Source organism: Patagioenas fasciata, chromosome 4 (genome assembly GCF_037038585.1).
Source record: "Patagioenas fasciata isolate bPatFas1 chromosome 4, bPatFas1.hap1, whole genome shotgun sequence".
Lineage (NCBI taxonomy): Eukaryota > Metazoa > Chordata > Aves > Columbiformes > Columbidae > Patagioenas > Patagioenas fasciata.
In genome coordinates this window covers 34603319-34626243 of record NC_092523.1, presented here as the reverse complement: position 1 = coordinate 34626243, position 22925 = coordinate 34603319, and the positions used below count along the sequence as shown (strand labels likewise).

The window sequence follows — 22925 nt, the reverse complement described above, 5'->3', positions numbered from 1 at the left end:
AGGTTGGTACTTGCAGTTAGATAGGTTTACTTACTCATTCTATCAAAGTCATGTCCAACCTCAGACCTCTCAAAATAGCACCATGTGATGATGCAATACCACTGCACTGTCCCCAGAGTTTGGCAACAGGTCATGTTCTGTTACTTTATTTTAACCTTATGGTTCACTGTCTCTACATTATGGAGAGTTTACCCACAGTTACCACTGGTATGTTTGGCCTGTTAAAGAGAGAACCGTTTTGGGTCTTCAGTTTTGAAAGCACATGATCTCATTCAGTTTTAGAAAAGAATGCTAATTTTGCCCAGATTATATACTCAAATGCCTCATACAAAAATTGAATTTCATTCTTGCCAGGGATTTGGTGAATCTGAAGCATACTGCTCTGTCAGGCTGAAAATGCCAAACTTCTATTATTATCAAGTCACTTGACACTCACACTTTCTCATTTTTCATACCAGTTGAAAAGAAATACAGAATCTTTGTCATATGTAGATTTATTTTTATCTTTAGTTACTCCACAAATAAATGAACATTAAGCAAATATTTTAAAACACAAATGACATTTTAGGTTTGTAAAAATAGGCATTATATGCACTCTCAGTTTCAAAAGAATTTTCAGATTATGGGCTTTATCAGTGGAAAAAATATAAATGCTATAAATGCTACACATATCCTCAATGATACATGGGGAGCAGAATTGTGTTTTGTGTCCAAAAATGATTTGGGAAATAACCTTTAAAGGGGTGCAACACTTTCTTTATGTGTGCTTTTGATATGCAGACATAAATTGTAAATGCAGTGACACACATTTTAAAAACATTTAAATTCTGAAATAATACTTTAAAGACATTTTTAAAAGTCTTTGAATACGTGGCATTGTATTTCAAGCTTTGGGACTCATCTGAATTTAAAAAATAGATTTAAAGTATGTACAGCGTCTTGTTTTGATTCAATTTTCTTACATTTTAAGCTTCTTTCGTTGTGGAATGAGAAAAGTATGTAAAATTGGTTTTGCCACCAAGCTGTTAATTTCTGCTAGTCTTGTAGACTTGATATAAAATTTTGTGGATTTTTCTATTTAAAGTGGGTTCAGAATACCCCAATAAATCATTTATGAATTGCATTGATATTTTTTGAAAATGCTGTGGTTCAGTTTGTAATTCAGGTGTGTAGCCGCCACCTACCTGAAAGCAATGTAGCCCTTAAAAAGTTTCAGAAATGCATTTAAAAAAATGTGTTCATCCAGCCTTTTTTTCTTAGGACTTCACCAGGCTTTTTAAAAAGATCTTTCCTTTTCATATTTTGACATTTGTTTTTAAAGTTGTCCAAGTTTTAATTTACCAGCAATAAAGATATTATGAAGATATTTCTCCATTGTTTCTATTATGGAAATTGAAAGATGAAGATGCAGAAAGATGATTTTCTGCAGAAAAGTTTTTAAATTTGCTTTCATTCTCAATTTGCAGTGAGTTCCTATTAGAACATGGGTTGGTGTGTTTGTTTGTTTGTTTTTTCCTCCAAAACCCAATATATGTGTGTGCACGCCTCAGAACAATTTCCTGCTAAGTGATGTGAAAGCTGATTTCACTGCAAATCATTAAAACAATGTAGAACTTCTATTTTGCCTTTTACTAAACAGTCTTTATTATGCAAGCCATTTTATTGCATGAATTGATACTTATTCCTTGTCACAGTTACTGCATCAGAAAATTAAGTCAATATAATCCCAAATTCAAAGCAGAGTAAGCAAAATCTGTTTTTGACGTACGTTAATGGTAGTTGGATAATGGATGGTGGAAGCAGACAGGAACAACTGCTTGTTTTGTACTATCCATGTGAAATATCTGCTTTTCTAATCATGTGGAAGAGTTCTACGTTTGTTAGGGCTCAGCCTGTAACACTTGGATGGCTTTGGTGTTTGCACAGATACTTAATTTCTGTTAAAAATAATGTCTTGATTAGAGCACTTATGTATATGCTGTAGTAATCATGTATTACCTCAGCTGTTTCACTTTCTTTAGTCCAGTACAGCTGTTTTAGCTTATACTTCATTGAGTTATTTTGGCAACTTCAAAGATAATATTTTAGCAGAATTTTACTGGTATAATATGTTACTGCTGCCTAACAGGGACTTCCACCTCCCTCAGAATCCCAGAAGAAAAGGTTTAAAAGCTGCTACTTTGGAATCAGGCAGAAGTCCTGACTCTTGTACTGCAGTTCTAAGCTGTTAGTGGCTTTTTGTGTGCATGCATAGATTTGTGTGTTAACATAAGACTAGCATTTCGGGTAAACGGTAACTGTTTCATATCCCTCTGGTGGCCTCATGCGAGCCCGTGCATGAGCTTCACAGTATAGTTGGCCCTCCACAAAGAAATAGCCTTTTTGTTTCAGGTTGAGGCCGCAGTCAGAGCAAACAAAACATTCCGGGTGCCGGTATTTATCACGTGCCTTCACCACTGTTCCTCTGTATGGAAACAATGAAAAGAAAAAACCAATTAATTCATATAAATTCAAAGTGAGAAGAAGCTACAGTATGACACAAAGTAAGTAAGTTCCTCTGTATTTATCTTAAGGCTTTTAGGTTGTTCATCTCAGGGTTTTGCCAACTACTATATAATTTAAGGTTGGAAGCTGAGTTTGAGTAAGTGACATAAAATGCTGTAGAGTTGATCACATAGTTCATCAGAAAACTAGAGTTTGAAGAAACATGTTCATTTTGTCACAACACAAAAAGTACAGTCTAACCGATCAAAATGGTGACAAACTGAGTTTTAAAACCACATTTATTTTCCTCAGTAACTGTTCGCTGATCTCACCATTATCTATCTTCTTTGCTGAAGTTAGTGATGTCATTCAAATAGAAATCTGGTAGCTTTAAAACAGGCCCACAGAGCTTTCTGGATACTCCTGCTGGGTTGAGGGAAGGATGCTTTACACTACCAAGAAACTTTTGAGAATTCACAGCCTGCGACAATGCAGCACGGGTAACTGCTGGTTTCGTTATGTATGTGTTAAAGATTGACATGCAAAAGGTCCTGAGAAATCTTAATTAAAGCATTGATGATACACTGTCGAAACTGAAATAATCTGTATCTAAAGTGTCTTAGGTGCAAGTTAATAATTTGGGATTTAGAACAATATTTTTTTATATCTCTGTTCTCTAGAAGCTTTTTTCTACTAGTGCAAATGGAGACTGAGACCACCACTGAGAAAACACGCCTGTAGTCTGCAGTGGTGTCTCAGGACATGTGCTTGAACTAAAGATTTCTAAAACTGAAAAAGAAACAACTTACAGAATCCCATTCCCACACTTGTCACACAGTGGCACTTTCTGGGCACCAGGCATGGCAGAAGGTATCTTTGTTACAGGAGCTTTCACACTTCTTGTACCCATGGGGCGTCCTTCTGAGAATCAAAACAATCCTGTTATGTGCAGGCTGATACAAAAGCATCTGGTCCAGTTAAATACTTTTCCTGTAAATACATTCCTGGATGTATTTACAGGCTTACACTTGTATCAACAAACAACAGAGTTTCTCTCTACAGGTTTACTGGGCCAGTTTGCACCTCTTTGGAACTGGGAAAAATATTGTGTAGCTGTAGCCAAAAAAGCAAGAATATATACATATATACATATGTATACATATACATATGTACATATAATACATACATATACATAGTGCTCTCTGTCTCATTGACATCATCTAATTCTCTGATCTTGCATATAGCAGGAGAGGGAGGAGGATTTAGCTTTAATACAGCAACATAACATAGTCAAGACCTATCATTAGATTCTCATTCATATAACTAACCATACAACAAATTCAGAAAGATTAGTAACATGATATGAATACAAAATTATTAGCAAAACACAAGAAAATGCCAAGCAAAATACCACAGTTACATATATATATATATATATATATATATGCACTATTAGATGTATTTATCACCTCTTTGGTAAATATTGAGGTGTCAAAATTAAAATATTAAATATTTACCTTTTAGATTAATTTTGGTTGTATTTTATTATGTGCACTTACTGTAAACATAACAGATTTGCAGCCTTTACTAATGCTATTTTCAAAATGTCTTCGTTTGAAGGAAATATGACTGTAAATTATATTGTCCTCTTCAATTTTTATTTAGAATGAAGAGGGGATAAGTGAAACCTGTTTTAGGAGTTTCTCTTTTCCTGGATGTGGAAGAGAGTGCTTGTTTTCTTGGTGTCATGAGTGTAGGCAGCTCGTCCTGAAAGTTCTCTCACATAAAAATTATCATTCCGTTTAAATCAACTTTTACATTAACAACCTTAAAATCTGAGAAGAAATTCTGAAAAATGTGATTAACACTACCATTTTGTTCACACAGGAGATTGCTAACTATAAAAGCAAGGGTGAAAAATGTTAGGAGGCTGATGTGCTATCTAGAAGATTCAGAATTACTTGAGCTTTCAGAAATTCTTAAAGCTCTCATCTCTCATATTTTCTTCTCAAATCCCCCCTTCCCACAAACATTTAGAAATACTTTGAACAGGTAGGATATGTCATTATTAACCACCTTCCTCGGAGACTAAATTCTGGAGCACCTTAAAGGAGCCAGACTGGCGAGGTTGACTGGGCTCCTCCTGGTTGGCGTGCAGCATCCTGTACACGTCAGACTGAGGCACTGCGTTCGGAGATGGGTCACTGTATCACAGGGACAAAGAGCAGATAAAGCAGTTTAACAAACATAACTTCGGAGCAATAGCTCTACCAGGCACAAAATGTGGTTCAGGAAACAAACATTAAGCCAATGTGTTTTGACAGCTACTGAAAGGCTCTTCCAGGTAGCATTGCTTTATATAGCCTTCTCTAGATCTAAAAAGTGCTGGAAAAAATATCTGTGCAATTGTTACAAAAATAAATCTACAAACTACTGTTCTGGCTCTTATAGCATTTGGAAATAGGCTGGTACCTCTTTAACCTCAAAGCAGTTGCATTTCTGCAATCAGCTGCTGTATTACCAGGTGCTCTTTGCTCCAGAAGTTCCATTCTCACGGCAGCTGGTCTCAAGAATGTTGTTAAAATCACAGCTCATATCTTTATGTAAGGTAAGGGGTTAATTAGAAAGGTCCAAATTTACTCTGATGAAGTCTGTTATCTCACTAATATATACATAAATGTCCAGTTAAAATTTCCTGTTACAACTGGCCTCCTACTGTCTGTTGAACCCTAGGTAAATTTCCACTGGAAATAAGCAACTAGTTCCACAAGGAATTAGACTGGGTTTTGCTTTATATGGTTTGGTTTGTTTCCCAGGGTAACATCTAAGCTGTCAAATGGCACAGTAAGAGCAGCCACAGTTGGGCAGTGGCCCCTGTTGCTGATGTTAATTGTTCACATCTTCATCAGACAACAGATTTCTCTGAGCCATCTTTAAGCTAGTGAAGAAATTACCACTTTCTTCTCTAGTCACAAGCTTTTATATTGAAGGAGCTTGGTTTTTATAGTTCTCACCAAAGGCTAATAAAACCCTAAAATTCTAAGATTTCTAAACATCAAACAAGTGATGATACAATTACATATGGAAGGCAAAACCAACCTCTACATAAATGTGTGAGATAACATTTCTGAGTGCATACAGAGTGAAAAACCAATCCCACAACCAAAGAGAGATTTCACACTGGGAGTGCCACAGGAGTTTGTGAAATCTCACTACTCTGGGCTTAATCCATTATTTCAGAAAAAAGAAAAAGCAAATTTTTCTTGTGTTGTTCTTGAATTGTTGTGACTGAGGGAAAATATTCATGCAGTAGAGTAACATCACTTTGCAAAGACTTTATGAACTACACTTTTCATCAGATAAGTAGAACTCAAAAACTTATATATAAATGTGATTTTTGTGGTTAGTAACAGCCCAATTCTGCAAGATGCTGAAAAAGGCTCATTGGTGATTACTACTTATTCAAAATATTAGTAATTAGCTTTAGTTTACATCATACATATTATTAATTATTAAGTACTGTTGTAAACCAGAAAACTAAGCTACTATTGTGCAAAAGTAAAGATAAAGAAATGTAAATGATGAACTGTCTCTTGAAAAAAAATGGATACTGCTTTAAAACTTTGTATTGTTTAATCATTGTTGTTGTCCAGATACATAATGTTCATACCTTACTCTTAGTTATTGCCATGGATAAAATTCACAAGTCAGAGGTGGATCAGTAGGCCTATAAAGTAAATGCTGTCTCTTCTTGGATAAGAGCTATTCGTACTGAACAAGTCCTGAATGGGAGTTAGATACCTAGAACACTATAAGCATCTACAAGATTTACTAATCTTCATAACTTGAATTTCAACAGTTGAAAGAAATGTGAGTTAATAATAGTATTTTATTAATTCTTAATAAATTATTAGATGTTATTAAATACATAATTATGATACCAATAATAAATAGTTTTGAATTTTGGAGGGAATCAGAATCTTGACTTGGAATGTTCAGTCAGCTAATAGTCCAGGTAGTATCATCAGTTTCTATTTATTAGCTACAAATAGAGTATTATTTCCTATGAAGTATTTATTTGTAAATTCTGAAAGACTCCTATAATACTTTGGGTTAAAAGTAATAAATTACTAATATTTTAATGAAAATACAGAATGGCTTTAAATGACTCAAGTTCTTTCTAACGCTCTTACCCATTATCATAGAAACAATGTGATATTAAAGCTAATGATTTTTGCTGTATTCTAAATTTGGATATTCATAAACATTAAAGATGCTCCTCTAATTACCTTATTACGGGTGTTTCCCCCAGAGCTGTAGACACTTGACCTTGCAGTGTTTCCATGATATTGTCATCTGAGTACAACTGCAAAGGTGTGTTAAACTGAGCGTGTACGATCTTGACACCGGGAAGCTCCATTTCCAGGGGAATGTTTGGGGCCATCTTGGAGACGGCCTTCAGCTCGGTGGGGCAGATGGAGCTGACCGTGCTAATGGAGGAGGGGGTGCTGCGTCCACTGCCACAGTCAATCCCCGAGGGAGTGCTGCATCCACTGGGTTAATAGCCAGATTACAGGAGAGTGTGCAATGCATGTCGCATTATAGAGAATAAAGACAAAAGTACAGGAATACGGTGATGTTAACAGGGCTGAAAAGTGTAGATAGAACAGATGCAGAAAAGTGAAAGCAGAGAAAAGCAAAAGTATGGGTATTCATTTAAAAGTATCTTCCTGTAAAAAGTATCAATGCCAGTTATAAAGCAGTCCTTAAAATTCTGGCATGTGTTTAAGGTAGCAAAAATTATTTGATTGATTGTATCATTCAGAGCATAATAATTTATTTACATTTTTGATGCTGGATTTTATTGATTAATTAAGCCTCCCTGAAATTCTTTGTTCTGGATGAGAAATTCTGAATATCTACAAAAGGGTAGCATACAAAGGTTATGCGAGTTGTCTGTCAGTGACAGAATAGACACCTGCAGGACTGGAATTCTAGACACATCATCCCAGTCCTGTACCTCACAACCATCTCAGTCCACAGTTGAAGCAACTACTATAAAGTAGTGTAAAATAATGAATGTGACAGTTCCTAGACTTTCTTAAATTCTACAATAAGTTATTTATTAATACTTTTAAATTAGTTTAACTATATATAATTTTTGATAGTTGTTGAATATTTCAAAGAAGAGATACTAAAGCAGCCAGACATACTTTTGCATTTCTAAATTACAGTGTTTCCAGTAGAATGTAAAGTGGTCCTTCACAAGAACAGTGGGTTATTCAGATAATTAATTTTACTGCTTTCAAAGTAGATTTTACATATAATTTATATATAATGAAAAATATGTACAGTTTTCTAGAAATATTAATGTTGCTTGACATTACTGAAGTAAAGTTACTGAACATCAATTTGACATCTCTGGAACAGGGTTAGTAAATAATGTGAACATTAAGCCCAAAGTCGTCTTCAGTGTCACTGTGTGAACATTTCAGTCCTTCCTTCATAGCACTTCAGAGACTTTCTTTGTTACAGGATATTTCTTTGCTTTCGCTCTGCAACAGCACATAACCCAGGCTTTCCACAGTCTTGGTTACCATTTATGTGGCATTCAGAGCTATGAGAGGATAAATGCTTAATCTCTTTTCTCCAACCTGTAGACCAGGTTTGTGGTTAGTTCTTTCCGAGCTGAATGATTCTGTGTAAACCTGGGAGAATCCTCTATTTCACAGTTTGATAGTACAGTACCTGCCAAGTAGCTAGTCTTGGGTGGAGAAGACGACCCAAAATCCTCCCTTTTGATTCAGAGGGGAATTTGTGTAGGACCACTTTCTCAAAAATTTAAAGGGAAATATATGCTCTACCATCAAAGACACATGAAAAGAAGGCTAATTCCAGAAATGATAGCCAGACCTTACAGCAAAAGTACAATTCTGCATCATCGCCTAGCATGAGCCAGCCAAAAAATTCACACAGACGCAACTTAGAAATTTACAGTCTTTTCTTTTAGAATAATCAAGATCATGTTTAATCCTGCAGTAGAATAAGTTTTGTCAGTGCTGATAGTGTTAGTAAATGGAAAGTAGCAGGAAAAGGCTAGAAAAAGCACAACTCTTGCTATGAGCAGCCAAAGTAATGTTAAAACAGAATAAATTATAAGCATAAATACAATATAATTATATATTACACGTAATTTCCAGTTAGTTTTGCCAGGGTAAAGTCCAGAATTGTGGCTAGTGTCCAACCTGTCAGCTCAAACCCACACTCCAGAATCAGCACTTCTTTGAGTCAAAGTCCTATTTAGCCTCAGCTCCCTGTCCTAAAGGGATGTTTACAGTCAAGGTGACTCTTTGTTTGTTGCTGTGTTTAGCAGAGGATATATATCAAGCCAGATTGATGAAAAAATAGCAGACAAAGACTGTGACAACAAAGGTTTTGTAGATGTAGCATCCCACGTCAGAGATTCTGCAGTTTGTAGACACAGACTTCTCTGATGCTAGAACACCTGGCAGACCTTGCCCAGCTGAAGTCCTGACGCTTATTTCATCGCTATCAGGTTAATTTTTGCAGTTTTTTACCACATCTGACATGCTGGAAAATGGCTATTTAATTCAATATTTTAATGGAAAATATTGTGTAATTGAGGTTTCCAAATTAGGCTGTTGATACAGTCATTTGATTCTCTGTAACTCTGATTAGGTACCTGTAAATGGTACCCCGTGGTCCTAAAGTCAGTTTAGGTAAGTGCTGCCTATGGCTAGAGGCCAGGCATGTTGGCTAATGACTGCTTTGTCATTTATCCTGTATCAGCATCAGACTGCAAGGAGAGATGCGCACCTTTTCTCCACTGCAGTGTTTTCTGCATTGATAGTTCTTGTTCACAGAAGGATGGACTCTACCGACCTTCTACAGTCTTCTCTTTATCACGCAGGTGGTTGAAAAATTTGACACATCTCACAAAACTGATCATCCACAAAAGGTTGTCCTTTGTACACAGGAATCAATTACCATCCTGTTTTTCTGGTCTAGTTTGTCAGACTTAAATTAGTGTAATTGAAATGCAGGCATATCAGACTTTCAGAATGAAATGCAGAACACTAAATCTGCTGGTAAAAACTGCTACTGCAAGAAAGTATAAAGGGTGGCATCACAATAAATGGCATCACCCAGGTGCTTTTGAGTTTCCTTCTGTTTTAAGCCATAGAGTACGTTGTTTATTCCCCCTCTGTATTCAATAATGTAAATAATAGTGAGGCATTTCATTCTCAGTTGTGATAGAGGGATATTACACTAATTTGCTGGATGTATATATATAAGCTTTTCTGTATTTTAGAGCTTTACATGTCTCCTAAAGTTCTCCTAAAGATAGTTCTTCTATTTTAGCTATGAGTTAGGTTGCCTTCTGAATAGAGGTCTGCTGAAAAGCAAACTTAAACTCTCTGAATAGCCTGGATAATAACTTATATAACTAGCTGTCTTGTATTTAGCAGGTTAACAGATTACATGTATTTGCATTTGGACAGAAGAATTTCAGAGTGCCATAGATTTATAACTATACAATATCTGGTGCTACACTGTAAGCTGAATAAGGTTGCTTCAGACACTTGTCAGTATAACTGAGATGGAGCATGGATCTGCTTTCTTTTGCAAATAGAAATTTGAATTTCAAGCCTGATCTCTGCAAGTCAGCCATTTCTGTTTTTGTTTGTTTGTTTCTCAATTTCAGTGTTAGCCTATAAACTACTGTAAGTGAATTTCAAATGCATCAGTATGTTTTATTAACATGAATGGTGAGTATCCATTAAAAAATAACACCATGCATCCAAATCCAGCACACCACTCAAAGTTTATAACCTGCTTCGGCCTGAGACTATGAAGGGTTTGGGCCGAATATTATGTCTGTGTTCAAAGTAGTTGATATCCTGTAAAGAAAAGAGGGTTAGCATAACTTTCTTTGGCCTACAAATGCTTATTTCTAGTTAAAAAGTAATTAACAAAGTTTTAAAATTGTAACCATGAAGTAAATGTGTTTATTTTGTACATTCCTGGTACTCAAAATATGTCCACCATGTTGCTGAGAAACATTCAAAGTGCAGTTCTAAGAGAGGATGATAGGTAGTGGTGCAGCCTAGCACAGAGGGCGAATTTTAGCTACCTGCAGCATTGCTACTACAGAGCTGAATGGATCGTGTTTGTGTTGGAAAAAATTTCTTCGTTTATCACTGTGTTTTTGGATAATCAATAAACGCTTGATTATCAGAGAAAACAGCAAGAGCTGGACTTGTCAATTGAAAACAGAACAGATAGTGATCTACCACAAATGACTGTGTATTATAAGTAAATACCAGTACTCACTTTTGCGATGAGTTAGGAATGAGACTCCTCAGTTGTCCATGGAGTGCATCTTGAATATTGCCAGATGAATAAAGCCCAATTGGAGAATTATAGGCGGAACTCACTACCTGTCTTTTGTCATCAATATTTGCTGCTGCAACAAAAGGCTGGGCCCTTCTGTTGTGAGCTGAACCAATAGGCTTGAATTCCTGTACATGATAGGCAGACAAAATACACATAGCTACAATGCACACCAAAGCTACTCATGAGTAAAACTGATAACATCAGTATTGTTAATCTCTGCATTTTTTACTTTTGCGACTGTTATTTTGTATCTGGTGCAAGCATACTATATTTTCCCATGAATTTTCTATATACTACTAAAGCCATACACATTCAGAAACTATTATTTTTCTGCCTCAGGGCAAACAGAAGGCATTCCACATTTGTAAATGGTGTGCAATTTTAAGAAGAAATGGGAAAGATGAATATTATAGTAACCTGTTGTATTGCTCTCTAGATTTTGCACTGTTTACATTCATGTGTAGTTAGCTTAATTGCTTTGCCTTAGTGCTAATTTCCAGCTTCTGCATTTTTGTCACGTACTGATGGAGGGACTTGCAAAAGTATGAAGACTTTATTGTAAGTGTCTTACCTAGAAAACACAAATTTTTTAACATTTCTTTTAACTGAAGTAGTCTTGAATGTACATCAGATTGTGGACATTCTTCTGAACTTATGCCATACTTTGAAGCATAGCTGTGCATCAAAAATTTGATGCTGTATAATTTAAAGATAATGTGAAATCATCATAAATAAGTAAAAGCCAGAAATGGGTAAACTGGAAAACATTCTGCCTATGTTTGTTTATTTCTGGAATATGATTTTGTTTAATATTGGCCCAGATAATTTCCTCCAGTTGTGGAAATCATAGGAATAAGATCTGGAAACAAAATATCTGATGACCTTTCAGATAATTTACAACGTTCTCCTGTAGTGATAGGCCAGGAATGATAAAGACCGTTGCCTGTGTGCAAATTCACTTACTTGCATTGTGCAGATTTGGTATGGTCTCTTTTGAGTCCCTGTCACCTCAGATCCATCACTAATCCACAGAAATACAGACTTTGGAAAAAATGGTGGTGTCATATGCGGAGGGTTTGGGTTTTTTTACCTGCTGTGCTAGTGAGAGAAGAGCGTTTACTGCTGTAGTTCATCACCTCGTCCTGATGTCCTGCAGCGCTCTTTGGAGATGGTGCTGCAAGAGCACTTGAACTTTTATCCATATGGAATAGCAAGCTCTTGTTCCTAACAAATAAGTTTTTACAATCTGAATTGCTCTCTTCTTTAGAGACTGGAACTTCTAATGTTTGGACAGCATCAATCATTTATACTTCAATTTTTACAGAAATCATTGCCAATTCTGTATTTTGGCTTTGGTTTTGAGTGTGACTGGTGTACTAGGAATCCATCTACAATGCTGTAGACCATCTCTGGATTCATGCTGCTATACAACTTTGTCATATGACCTATGGACAGTCCAAGTTCCAATACTGCTGAATGAGCTTTATTTCACATTGTTGAAGCTTGTATCTTAGGTACTGGAGCTTTTGGCTTAATCACTGTGTACAGTTTCTGCTGTCTGGTATTTGCTATCACAGATTTGTAATGGTGACACACCCAACATCTTCACCTTTAAAATTATTCAGGTCCAATTGTGGTCTTTCACTTATGCTTTGCAAGCTGTACAAACTAGTCTCCTTGTTCTGCCAAATAAAACTCTAAACAAAGGTTTTTTGACGCAGAAATGCCTTTTGAAATTACCTTAGCCTTTGGGAATGGTTAGAACAAATACAACCAAAACCCAAAACAGATATTTGAATAGTCAAATCCTCAGAATAAATCAAGATAATAAGAGCAGATTGGATAAACATGGACACAATTTTGACATCTCTAGGTTTCTCAGACAGTATCAAGTCTCTGTTTGAAGTTTTGGTGAGTAGCTTATAAAAATTACGCAAACGTAAGTGTGAGTTGGCTCTTTTGTTTTAATTTAAAACAACAGTTTCAGAAATATGTTTAGGAACAGACCTAAAGAAAAGTCATGGTTATATAGAATGTGCAACCAGAAAATGCAAACAGTAAAAAGCAGTTTTATTAAATGAAAATGTTTAGCAGCATTGCACTGTGAGAGGCTACTGAAAGCAGCGATCGGATGAATGAGCACAAAGATTTTACTTGCAATTCCTTGTTTCTGCCTAATAGAACTGGGTTGCGATTAACAACATGTATTAGTAATTGGAAATAATCCACTAGTGTTTAGGTTCATGTCTACTTCATGAAAGATATTAATGTAAAAGTATTTAAAATGGATTTAAATCCACGTATGATATAAAATGAACAAACTCAATAATGAACATTGTAATTTCATCCCCTTTTTTGTTTCTTGTTGACGAACAGCACAGAAGACACGGCACCATAATAGCACATTTACTATATAACAATTTTGAAACAAGTATTTGCAGTTAGTTAGACCTAAAATCTGTTTTCTTTTAACTCATCTATGCATATAAAATGTCAGTGACAGAATATACAGCAGCAAAAATAGTCCAGCTCTTGTGTTTATTGGATCTCATTGAATCTGTGAAAAGTCCTTCTGTAGTTCAAAAGCTAAATGAGAACTGGAGGTTATTGAAACACCTAATCAGGAATATTCAAGAATTACAGTGTTTCATTTCTTTTTTTTTTTTCTACCTGACTGATGTCCTTTTTGCAGGGCTAACTACATTTTGCATTGGTACAGGTATCAGGAATAGAATGAATGTAGCCCCCAAAGCCTGTAGAAATGCATCCAACACAGACCATATGATGGCATTCTTTGGCAATAATTGCTCTGAGTACACTGATGTTTTCTGTTTCGAGATATCATGTTTCAAAACTTGATTGTAAGTGGTAATAGACTGTGAACTTACGTTTTAGAATAGTGGTGTCATGTGGTTTTTTTTTTTTTTTTTTTTTTATACTTATATATGGAATAGCATATTTATATCTCCCAGGAATGTATAACGTATTTCATGGCTGGAAGGCTGGTCACACTGAACAAAATCTTCAAAGGCAAAGTTAGAAATAAAAAAGGAAAGCCCAAATAAAATCAATTCAAATTGTGGTAATGGAAACAAATTCATTTAAGATGAGTTTAAAGGGATTGTGACAGAAAAAATTTACAGGTCATAGTATTGCTTTACATTGACAATACAGTAGAAAGGATTTTAAAAATACTTTTATAAGATAGTTTGCCATTTAGATTGTTATATTTTCTCTTCTCTTCCTAATTATATTCTTCGTGAATCTTATGTTCTAAATTGCTTTTATACAGAATACCATATGATTGTACTAGTAATACTTTCTTATTATTTATCCATCACACTATAGGTTGCTCCAGACAGACAAAACTGGGTGGTGGGTTTTTATGTGGCAATGTGTAGATTTCAAGAGTGGATCTCAGTCAGCTGCTTGTAGCTGCAAATTATTTACTAGAATTGTTACCTCAGTTTCCTCTACTCAGAAGAAAAACAGTGAGAGATTTCATTGTGCTATGACAATTGCCTCTGTTAATCTCCACATGACTCTTTGGGGATGCTCAGCCTGGTGCAAAAGTTTATTGTGGTGTGAAGTTTCTTTGTCCCATAGCTGCAGGTAGGCAGAGAATTTAGTTCATCAGTTTTCACGTAGCTATGTCCAAGCACCCATAGAATAATTTTTATTCATTGATGCTAAAGTAAGCATTCTTTGGCCAAATATTGGACCAAACTGCTGAGCAATTTAAAATGTTTTACTTTCATTTATAATTATTATCTTGCAAATACAAATTCAATACTTACTAAGAAGATTGTATATGTCTTTGTCTATTATTGTTATTCAGTTGGCTTATAATGTGCATTAAATCATTACTTCCCTTTGTGAAACTTTCTTAGTGAACTTTAAAACATCTACCTGGCTAGAGTGAAAAAAATCTGATCCTGTTTATAACATCTATGATATTTTGAGTATTTTAAATTACTACGTATGTAGAGGAAATACTTTTTATAGAACTCAATGTTTTTCTGTTTCTGCACATGAGTCTATATGTACAATACTTTCTGGATAAAAAGATTTTACATTTGAAGTAACTCTGTCATGCTTTTGGATTCATCTGGGCTTCACTGCCTATATTCAGTGTTGGACTGCAGCATACTCTAATATGACCTAAACAGCACAGGTTGTAGTTATGCAGTAATTTGTCATCTGAGGTTAAGGAAAATTTGGTGTTGTACTGTCCATTACTGCTATACATGCTGCTGTGTCTCATGTGTTGTGGCTAAACAGGCAGTAAAATTTAATTTAAAAATTCAGCAATTGTAGAAAAAAATAATGTATTTTTTTTCTACAGGGAGGTCAGAGTGATGGATGTTCTTAGGTGAAGGTACTTGATCTGAAAATGTAAACCATCCCTAGAATGGTTTAGCATATTTATTTACTACCTTTGCTACTTTTCTGGGGCCTACTATTCATTAAATATACTCAATACCCCTGATTTTCCTAGGAAGAAAAGAGAGAGAGAGATTCACTAAAATGAAGAGGTGAGCTATTTAATCTAGGGGAAACAGCTTTTCTGTTTGCCCAGTGGAGACTGCTTTTCAGTAGTCTGCCAAATAGCTCTTAGTGAAATCTTGTGATTTATTTTTAAGTAACTATCCTTTTTAGGAATGCAGCTTTCCTGCAAAGGGATTACTCTCCTGTCATACACGCCTGCATGTTTTTCTTTGTAGCTCTTTTAGTGAATTTGTTCCACTGCTATGTATTTTATGTATATCCTAGCTATTCCACAAAAATATGCCACTAGAATAGTTTTGTTTCTTCACTGTAATGTCTCCTGCTGCTGAAGAGGCTATGATATTTCTGATTAAGTTTGCTGTATTACTTAATGCAGGTTTTTAGATTGGAAAGAAGAGAGAACTAGAACACTGAAATGCCATATTCATGCTTGGGAGTGTCTCCATGAAAACAGAATTGCTGGAAGTATTTATTGCATAGCATTTATTGAAATGGAATCTGCACTTACATTTTTTCTAGGATAGCACAGAATAAATACTTTGACATACTTGCTTTGATCCTGGCTTTCCAGGATCAGCAGAATGCTCTTCTTTCCCCCCCTCTTGAGAAGAGCAAATGTTCATGTAGGTTAAAGAGGAATGACAAAGGAAGAAAGCACTAGTTGTAGACAAGGATCAAGACTTTGCTGGTCAGAAGAGGTGAAAGATTTGCTGCTGCTTGATCAGTACAGAGGTTTTGTACAAACTTGTAACTTTCATTTTCATGGTGTAGTATGAAAATGTATGGAAGTAAAGAGACCCAGTGTTAATGGATCTCTCTGTTTAACTGATTGTTACATCAAAATTACTTTTGTGATGTAATGAGTGCACTGCTTTAGTGCTTGACATTTATTCCTGATAAAAGAGCTTCCTCACATGATGAAGAATCTCTAAAAGAGTTAAAGCAACTTAAACCATATCAGAATAAAAGGAAATATTTTCTTTCCATAATAAATCTATGTCATATATACAGTTTTAAAGAAAAATTAGAATGTATGTAACTTGTTAATGTTTTGTTTCAGTTATACCTGAAAACTCAAAAACATCCAGTCAGATAAAATGACTTTCATACATATCATAATCGTGATGGTTCCTATTAGCTTAAACTGGCAGATAATCGATGAAGTGCTCTTTAAAGAATTTTAACGACCTCAAGGGAGCTCATTTAGAGTGTAAAAAGGCAAATGGAAATGGTCAGGTAATTTTTAACAATTCATACCTGTGGTTCAGCTTCCAAATTTATCTTGAAGCGATGTGCTTTGCCATCTTCTGAAACTTGTGGGGACCATAATTTAGTTCCTGCCCTAGAAAGAAAGAAAGGCAGAATTTAAATAATTTGGATTCCTGTAGAGTTGTGTATGCCCCTGTAAAATATAATGCAGCTTGAAAATTTGCAGTTTGTTCTATGCTTTTTTAATGTTTTGACATAAAAACACTTCAACAATATATAATGTGTACTATATGTAAACAATATATAAAAAGTCTATTTACTTTTAAAAAAAATTATGTATATTAAGAACCATGGGAAATAATGTTAGTAGTTACCAATTGCGAATGAAAGGTCAATGTGGAGGAGTCCAAACTAGGTATGCAAAGTTTATGTGCAATTGTAAATAGAGGTTGCACAGATTATTCTTTCAGTCACTTAAGCAGAGATAACAAATATATTTAACAAATATCAGTTACAATTCGCTTTTCGTTGGCAAAGTGAAATTTGGCAGCTAATTTTCAAGTAGTGTAATATTAATGTTAAATATTAATCTAGCACTGTTTATTATATAAACACAAATGTTTAGCATTTTAAAATATGCACATATTTATAGGCACAATTACATTTATCATATTTTGAAAATTGCTAAATGGCATATATCAACCTGTAGCAGAACCTAGAATTAACTGTAGGATTTTTAAACCATGATGTATGCTCTAATAATCAGACAACACCTTGTGTATTTGGAAAGAAATGCTGTGATCAGTTGCAATAAAGTCCTGTACCTCCTGGAGGGCCTCAGGTCAATTAAAGCTGTCTGATTCTTGGAGACAACTGATAGGTGATTCTCATTAAAGGCTGAGCAAACTCAGGAGCTGTAAAAATGCAGGTTCTTTCTCTGCCTGGCTTTAGTTGAGAGAAATGAACACAAAAAGTTTGTGAACCCCTGCAGCTTAGGTCAGAGACAGTTTTTTAGTTTTGTTTTGGTATTAATATTGCTTTGAGAATCCTGTATGTGGTTTAATACATTGTGACCAAAGCAGTTGTCTTTAAACTGCCTCCTTTGTCACCCCTTATGAAAGTCTGATGTGATGTTGCTTTCCTTAACTGGGAGGATATACTATCAGCTCTGTCTGTGACTGGGAGGACGTGGCAATGATTAGCACCTGTTGCTCAGGGCACATGAGAGCAGAGAGGTAACTGAACTAGTGACACCTAGCTGAGGATTTTATTATTTCCCCAAAATATGAAGAACTCTTTGATTACTGACAGCAAATACAGGACTTGTGGAGTCAGCAGGGGCAGTCAGAGGTATGGTTCGCAGCTCGGTAAATGTGGTGAGTAGCCCGAGGAAGCTAGTCTTCTTGTGCCCATGACATGTCTTGCCTGTTGGTTGGGTAGGTCTGGGTGCTTGTAATTTTAAAAGTTTTGTGAAAATCTTAAAACTATAGAAAATAGTTATGCTATATAATAGTTGTACTCTATAATGAGTTGGTTGGGTAGTATCTTCTTTCAGAAGTAAGCAGGCATGTACACATACCTCTCTATTCTCAAACAAAGCTGATGTACAGCTGCTTTAATTCTCTCCTGGGCATCATTATGTGTCATGTTCTCTGTGCCTAGGCCATCAATAGCTACAATAACATCACCAGGGCACAGGTTGGCAGCTGAAGCCTTGCTTCCAGGTGTAATCTGAAAAAAACAAACAAACAAAATTTAACTGCTTAAGCACCATGAAAATTGATAGAGAAAATAAACTTCACTGTGCTTTCTTATTTCCTGTTGGGCTGGCAAGAGAGGGAGGGAGTGGGCCTGTAAACAACTATATGGTTAATTACAAAAAATGAGAGTTTTTAATTCTGACAGACCCTCTGTAGTTCAATTGTCAGATCACCATGAATGCTTTATTCACCATAACTTCAAATTAGATGGAAACTATCTTCACACTTCTGCATTAAAGAGCTTCCACTTTGTAGTTATTGCAACTTGTTTTTGTGTCTTCTGTCTCAAATGCCATTGTGTAATTTACTTGAAAAAAAGTTAAGTTTTTCCCTTACAACTCCAGGCAACAGCAGAATAGAACTGTTAAGAAATTGTGCTACTTCATGTTCATGACATGCCATTGACTGGATAATACAGAAAGGCACTTGTCTTATCACATTTGAGGACAAATACAGCAGTTAGTCTATTTTCTGCTACCCTGGCCTCTCAAGTTGTGTTGCTAATTAATCAGAACTAGTTAATTAATCAGAATCAGCTCATAATGCCAAAATGACATTTTTCTCTTTATTCATGTCTAAGCCAGATGCTGAACTCCTTGAAGTGCTTAGCTTTAAGTTCCATCACACTTGAATAACAGTGACCCTGATCCTTCAAGCTGATCTGTGTGGTGCAATTCATGCCTCATGGAAATGTACCAGCATCAGTGACATTCACAGAAAGAGCCCTAAGCTCAACTTTTTATGCTTGCCTCTTTTTGGGCTCGTTGATAATCTGCATCATGGTTAAAATAACTGAAATGCAACATAATTCTGTTTTAAAATAACTATTGTAGAGAGGCCATGACCTTAGATGTTACTAAAGCTTGTTCTACAATTGCAGACCTTTATTTGCAAACAGGTAACTTCTCATAACACCACACCATGTAAACAGGTCTTTGGTCACTGAGTAGTATTTAGGTCCCTTAGGTATGTATTGCCATTTTAGGTCACCTTTGATAAGCAAAACAGCAACGTGAAATTGGTGAATGTAGCACATAAGCTGCTGGAATTTAGCTTTTCTGGAACAGCAGAACAAAGGGGACAGGCTGATTCATCCAATATAACACTAGCTGCTTATTTTGAAGTAAACAAATACCAGCACGAAGGACAGAAAAGTCCATATAGTCTCACTTATAAGAGCAGTTCTCTAATTTGTGCCATGTATGAAGTAAAAAAAAGCTAGTTGAGAGAATTTTTCTTATCATGGGTTCTGTTACAGCCAAAGTAAGTGCTATGTTATTTATTAAAAGTAATTTAGTGTTTGCATGTGATCTGTAAAGGTTTGTATTAAAATAGAATTTCAATCTGGAGTTGAAAATATTTCCCCATTCCCTCTACAAGTTTTAATTGTTTCTGTAGTGCTTTATTCAATGTGACCTAAATTCTAGATTGCAAAAAGTTATCTTCTGGTCAGAATAAACTGAAATTATTCAGTTTCATTAAGACTAGGGTTTTGATCAGTTTCACTGATGTAATTTCTTTGCATCTGTGTGAAGTTCCAAGAATTTCAGGAAGTGTTTTCATTATTTCCAGTTAATTCATTGTTTCTTACCCTAACGGAATCAGAATATGTCTATTTTTAGTCCCCTCTGTTCTTCATACTCTCCCAGTGATCATGGTCTGTGGTTTTTGCATTTGCTTGAAACAGTCAAGAGAATTGCCTTGCTTGGGAAACCACAGATGGGTTTTAGAGGTGACATCTGTTCTTTAGACAGGTGGATGATGATCTCTTATATTGTGTGTCGTGTGTCTCTTGACAAGTCCCAGTAAAAGCTTTCAGCCATTGAACAAGGACTATAGCCAACCAAACAACACCTGTCCAGTTATTTTATTAGAAATGTATTTTAAAATAATTTCTATTTATTGTTTTAATGGCTTTTTTTTTAATTGTCTGGACAGTTAAGCCAAATGTCAGCAGGCTGCTGGTGATACCTTTTATGAAAGGAACACCTGGGCTCCATAAACATGGCATGTGGAACTTGCAAAATATTCACTACTTCTTAAGGGCTACTGCATGAATACTTATTTAGGGACTTTTCTAAATGTACGCTGCAACAACAGAAATATTAATTTTAAACAAATCTACAAATAATATTATTGAACTTAAGCTAACCACACTTAAACATGTCATTTTTCCCAATATGTATTTTGTTTCATAGTTCTACTTGAAATGTGATTTTGAGAATTTCTGTGTTGCTAGAAACTGATCACTTATGTCTTGTGAGGCATTTAGTAGGTATGAGTCAATTGCAGAATCATTTATTCTTTAGAAAATTTACATTTATAGTAACATCCTTTGTTATTGCAGTTTTAAACTTCATTGCACTTAATCTAAACACAAAGAAAATACAAACCAGACACCGCTAAGATATTTTTCATTGGAGATAATGGAAACTATTTTTCTTTTGGAGGCCCATAAAAGGCAATGAACTCCCCAAAACGTCCAGAGGTGTTTCTCTTTTTTTTCCTTTTGTTATTGAGTGTTTTTTGTCTCCTGTTTCTCCAAAGGCTTTCTTATGTCCTGGCTATTTGTTAGAAAGCTACATACAGTCAAATAATCCCATTCTGTCTTCTGTTTAAGTAAAATCTTTTATACTTATGTAAAAATGGGATATGTGATTAAATGAACTAATTTTTACTAGTATAATATTTGAAAGGTTGATCCTTAAACTTTCTACAGTCTCTTGTTTAGAACCATATTTACTGCAAGACATCACCACTGGTATCCATCCTTCAAAGCTCTTGACATTTATTTAATACCAGGCATAGTGTATATATTGAGTCATAGTGCGGGGCTTTTTAAAAGGAAAAATAAAGCATTGGTGATTTTGAGGCTCATGGAACACGTGCTTGGTGTGTCTGAGGTTCTGAAAAGCAGCAAAAATATAAGAAGAACTAATTCTAGTCTGATGTGCATTGAACACAATTTCCAAAATATACAAATTATCAAAATACATATCCTGTCTTTTGAATAGTTCTGTCTGTAGATGCAGGGCAGCTGACAGTGTTTTATACACTCCATTCATCGAGTAGCTATTTCTTAAATAAATTGCAATTAATAGCTCAAAATGGATGAAAAAATGAAGGCTTGGAATGTTGCCCTTTAATAGGGGGTAAAGTAAATTGTCTGTTTCCAAATATGGCAGAAAACACCAAAGAACTATCTCTTTCCTATTCAGAACTGGATAACTTTCTAATAATTCACTGATGTATCATTCATGAAAGTGAAAACCTTTGCATGTGTAAAAACAAATGTTGTTGCCTTTCCTGGCAATAATCAGAACTTGATTTAATTAAATGAGAGTCAGATTAATCTTGTAAACTTGGCAGGGAGTTTGCAAAGCACAAACTTCCAGACGTGAGGAGCTGCTGCCAAGCAGTCTTCTCCCCCAGTGATCACAGAGGTTAGTCATGAAAATGATAAAAGCGGGGTCTGGCTTTTAGTAGGCTCAAAACTAATTTTCTCATCTGAATGCCTGGGGAAGTCATGCCAGAGTTTTTCTGCCTCCAAGGCACTTAAATTCAGTTTTTGAAGCGTAAGTAGAAATGCAGCTAACGTCTCTTACACCAATAAAGCAATCCCAGAAATATGTCACAGCACAAAACTTGTAAAAACTGTTAGCATTCAGCTGGCTCTCCTCAGAACTAGCAGCTACTTGCTAATCTACTCACAGTTTCGTCTGCATCTCTGAACTCCAGAGAAGTAAAAGGCAAAAATCTGCAATAACTAATATACATAATAAATAGAAAGGAAATTGAAAGAGTACATACCCTGGTTATGATTAAGGGTTGGTTAAAATCTATTCCTCCTGAGAGCCGGAATCCCCAGGGTGCTGGTCCTTGGAGAATGACGTTTTGTGGCATTGTGGACAGTTTTTCTTGGTTCCTGTTCTTTTTCCCTGAGGTCTGTGTAAGGAGCCGAGCTGCAGGAGGAAGGGTGCTGTCAGTGGAGCACCTGCTGGACAGGGCAGCCCACCTCGGACACCTCTTGGGAAGTTTTACTCACCCCAGAGCTGTGGGCACTGCACTTTATCCCTGCGCTTTGGGTGACGTCAGCCAGTCCCTCGGCTTCTCCACCCACAGAGGGGAGTATCAACCTCAGACAAATAAAGTCTGAATGCTGGAAAGTTTACAACAAATACATGGGCTTTATCTGCTGCTTCAGCGTCCCCCTCAGCCTGACAGTCAGCTTCAGGGTGCAGTGTCCTGGGTTCTTAAAGCAACCCCGTTGCTCATTTGATATCAGACTGATTACATTGCTGGTGCTTGTTCCAGCTATGCAATGCACTCCTCTGGCTTTGTACACGATCCTGTTTCATATAAACAGAAATATTGATAAGGAGATTTCCCTTTCAAACTCTTGCTTTACATCTTGTCTTATTTGTAATGTAGTAGTTAATTGCACTTTTTAGTCCTTCCAGCCCTTCAGCTGAGTTTTTTGGCTACAGTCACTTGAGACCATGGCATGCACCAACTCTAATGGCTTGAAAAATCTGGACTGATGTC

General features: G+C 35.8%; 1 protein-coding gene across 3 annotated transcripts; it reads right to left on the bottom strand.

Moving 5' to 3' along the window:
- Positions 1-476: 476 nt before the first annotated feature.
- On the bottom strand, positions 477-22564 carry PDLIM3 (PDZ and LIM domain 3). Of its 3 annotated transcripts, XM_065836631.2 has the most exons (8): positions 22191-22564; positions 18200-18351; positions 16669-16753; positions 10339-10406; positions 6774-7037; positions 4561-4688; positions 3294-3405; positions 477-2464 (listed from the first exon to the last, which is right to left on the bottom strand). In XM_065836631.2, the coding sequence occupies exons 1-8, from the start codon at positions 22281-22283 to the stop codon at positions 2275-2277; spliced, it is 1092 nt and encodes a 363-aa protein (XP_065692703.2). In that variant the 5' UTR covers positions 22284-22564; the 3' UTR covers positions 477-2274. The 3 variants fall into 3 exon arrangements, with proteins under 3 accessions (XP_065692703.2, XP_065692706.1, XP_065692705.1); XM_065836634.2 differs by lacking the exon at positions 6774-7037 and having other exon boundaries at positions 22191-22538; XM_065836633.2 differs by lacking the exons at positions 6774-7037; positions 10339-10406 and adding an exon at positions 10840-11027 and having other exon boundaries at positions 22191-22472.
- Between the last annotated feature and the right edge of the window lie 361 nt (positions 22565-22925).

Bases quoted from the DNA above. Each gene is read 5' to 3' on its own strand.
- PDLIM3 (XM_065836631.2), bottom strand. From the start codon at position 22,283: ATGCCACAAAACGTCATTCTCCAAGGACCAGCACCCTGGGGATTCCGG. The intron at 10,407-16,668 runs GTATGAATTGTT...TTTTCTTTACAG, and splicing joins ATTTGGAAGCTGAACCACAG to GATATCAACTACTTTGAACA. The intron at 3,406-4,560 runs GTGGTTAATAAT...TTTGATTCTCAG, and splicing joins GAATTTAGTCTCCGAGGAAG to AAGGACGCCCCATGGGTACA.